This window comes from Lottia gigantea (genome assembly GCF_000327385.1).
Source record: "Lottia gigantea unplaced genomic scaffold LOTGIsca_406, whole genome shotgun sequence".
NCBI lineage: Eukaryota > Metazoa > Mollusca > Gastropoda > Lottiidae > Lottia > Lottia gigantea.
In genome coordinates this window covers 105,340-107,541 of record NW_008709405.1, presented here as the reverse complement: position 1 = coordinate 107,541, position 2,202 = coordinate 105,340, and the positions used below count along the sequence as shown (strand labels likewise).

At 35.1% G+C, this 2,202-nt stretch overlaps 1 protein-coding gene across 1 annotated transcript in view; it reads left to right on the top strand.

The window, feature by feature from the left end:
- The window catches only part of LOTGIDRAFT_175794 (hypothetical protein), a gene marked incomplete at both ends in the record, with an annotated part of 11,222 nt that overhangs the window by 7,926 nt on the left and 1,094 nt on the right, over nucleotides 1–2,202 (top strand). The window contains 2 exons of the mRNA XM_009060150.1: nucleotides 597–776; nucleotides 1,772–1,776. Of these exons, the coding sequence (XP_009058398.1) occupies nucleotides 597–776; nucleotides 1,772–1,776 (185 nt within the window). The remainder of the gene's footprint in view (nucleotides 1–596; nucleotides 777–1,771; nucleotides 1,777–2,202) is intronic.

The window sequence follows — 2,202 nt, the reverse complement described above, 5'->3', positions numbered from 1 at the left end:
TGTGACTTTTTCATATTGATATCATCTTAATATGGTGATTGCTTTCCTTTTATAAAGAATTTGGGTAGAGAGTTCTATATATGTTATTATTCATTATGGACCCCAATATCGCCTTTGTTTGGCATAACATCTATTTTATGGGAATATTTACGTGGCATTGTATCTTTATATTGGATTAATAATCCCCAAATATGAAACTACTGTTTTTATGTAAACGTAACTATTTTGTGTGCTACCTCTATACCAACGACACCATATTGATTATGACAGATTAACCAGCGATAAATGTTTTGATGAGATTAAAAACAGCCTACCATTAGTGAACAAAAATCTTAAATCTGGATAAATTGGGAAAAGCCTCGAATTATTAACTCAATGAAAAATTGGTTATAATTATTACAATACCATTTATTGGCAATTTACGTTTATAACCTTGTATCAGTCTGTTTGGGCTCATTCTTATTAGGACTAATTCCCATTTGAGCTACTATTTTTCCTATCATTGTCTAGTAAATTTATTATTTTCACATCACATTTTGATATCATTGACCTCTACCCTCGGAATATTGCCTGATAGATTTATTTTTTTATTTTAGCTGTTATGTGTCCACAAGGTGTGAATATCATTAACTCAGATGCTGTAACAGAATCCGGTATTTTTGGTGATAATTTTACTTTTAACTGTCCTGAAATTAATCAGCTGACAGAAAATAATTATACGGGTACTCTGTTGTGTGGTGAAGATGGTAAATGGATAGTACAGCAAGCTTGTCCAGGTAATTTAGGTTTAATATTGTCTATTGTGTATAGTTGGACGAAGATTTATTATGAGGGGATATTATGTCAACAGCATGGTGTATTGTTCAACACAACAATTCAAATTTCATAGTTTTACTGGGAATACAAAGTGGCACCGTTATAACATCACTCTACTGTCTTCATCTGACTTCCGTAGTATATACACGGGGGTTGTGTCACCACTTGTTCTTACCTTTAATATAAAAATTGTGATAGCTGTTTCTAAACACAGAGTAACACCATAGTGGTATACCAGCGAAAATATTTAGAACTTTCTCGAACTAATGCTGTTCCATCAACCAATTGTGCAGAGCTTGTACTCACGATACCCAGTGTGGTTTTCTTTTTTTATTACATCATCCAGTTCAGGCCAATACTACCTCTATTCTTAACCAATTATCTACATCCGATTGCTTCCAGTTCTGTAGAGATGACACAAGGATGTTTGACAGTATCTTTTTAACTTAACTACACTACGGTAGAAACTGATTTACGAATCCTAAAGGATAACGGTGTATTAATCAAAGCCTTAGGCCTTCGGTTTAAATTTTTTAGGGAGTAGCAGTGGTTCACTGAGATAGACGCTAACCTGAAGTTCTAGGGCCCAATCTCTACAGAGGTCGAGATAATACCACGGATGGGACAATAAACCGAGGCCCCGTGTGCTACAGGCTATGTACATTAAAGATCCCTCGACAGTTGGAAACCGGAAAAGTGCAGGCTAATGTCGGTGTCCTGGCAAAATTTCCCTCATGAAGAATGTCCTTAAATGATGGTATTGTCATCTTTATTTATCCAATCATAGGAGAAAAATACAAAGTGGAATACCATTACATATTACTGAAACCTGAAACTTCAGGCTATTTTTAGAAATCTTCTTTCTCTCTCCCTTTTGGGGTTTTTGCATGCCTATTTTTGGGTAAAATTTGTTCTAGAATTGGAATTTGATGTCTGAAATTGCATTATCTTTCAGATTTGGTGAGATAATGAGAGACTTAAAGACGGAAGGATAATTCTAAAAATAGTCGTTTTGTGAAGCGCCAAACTCTAGCGGATGAGTATAACCGGTAGAAGTCTACTTTCAATTTTAGTAGCTCAAAATTTTCATGGTCATCATATAATGAATTTTTTAGGAGACATTGAGAATTGGTCAGGCTTTCATTCGACATATTGGAAAGCTTTCAACGAGATTTCTGGAAAAAGTTATAGAAGGTTCAATTTCGTGTTTTAACATGGGAGGAGATGGCAAATGAATTAGTGGAGTGAGTCCACATGAATAATGGGAGGGCGTCACTAATTCTCGTTCATAGACCTGTTTATGATTTGCTTGTGTTCCTGTTCGCCTAAAGTCTTCCTATTAAACCCCTACTGCTTGTGATTCTACTAATTCAACTCTCTCGCAAA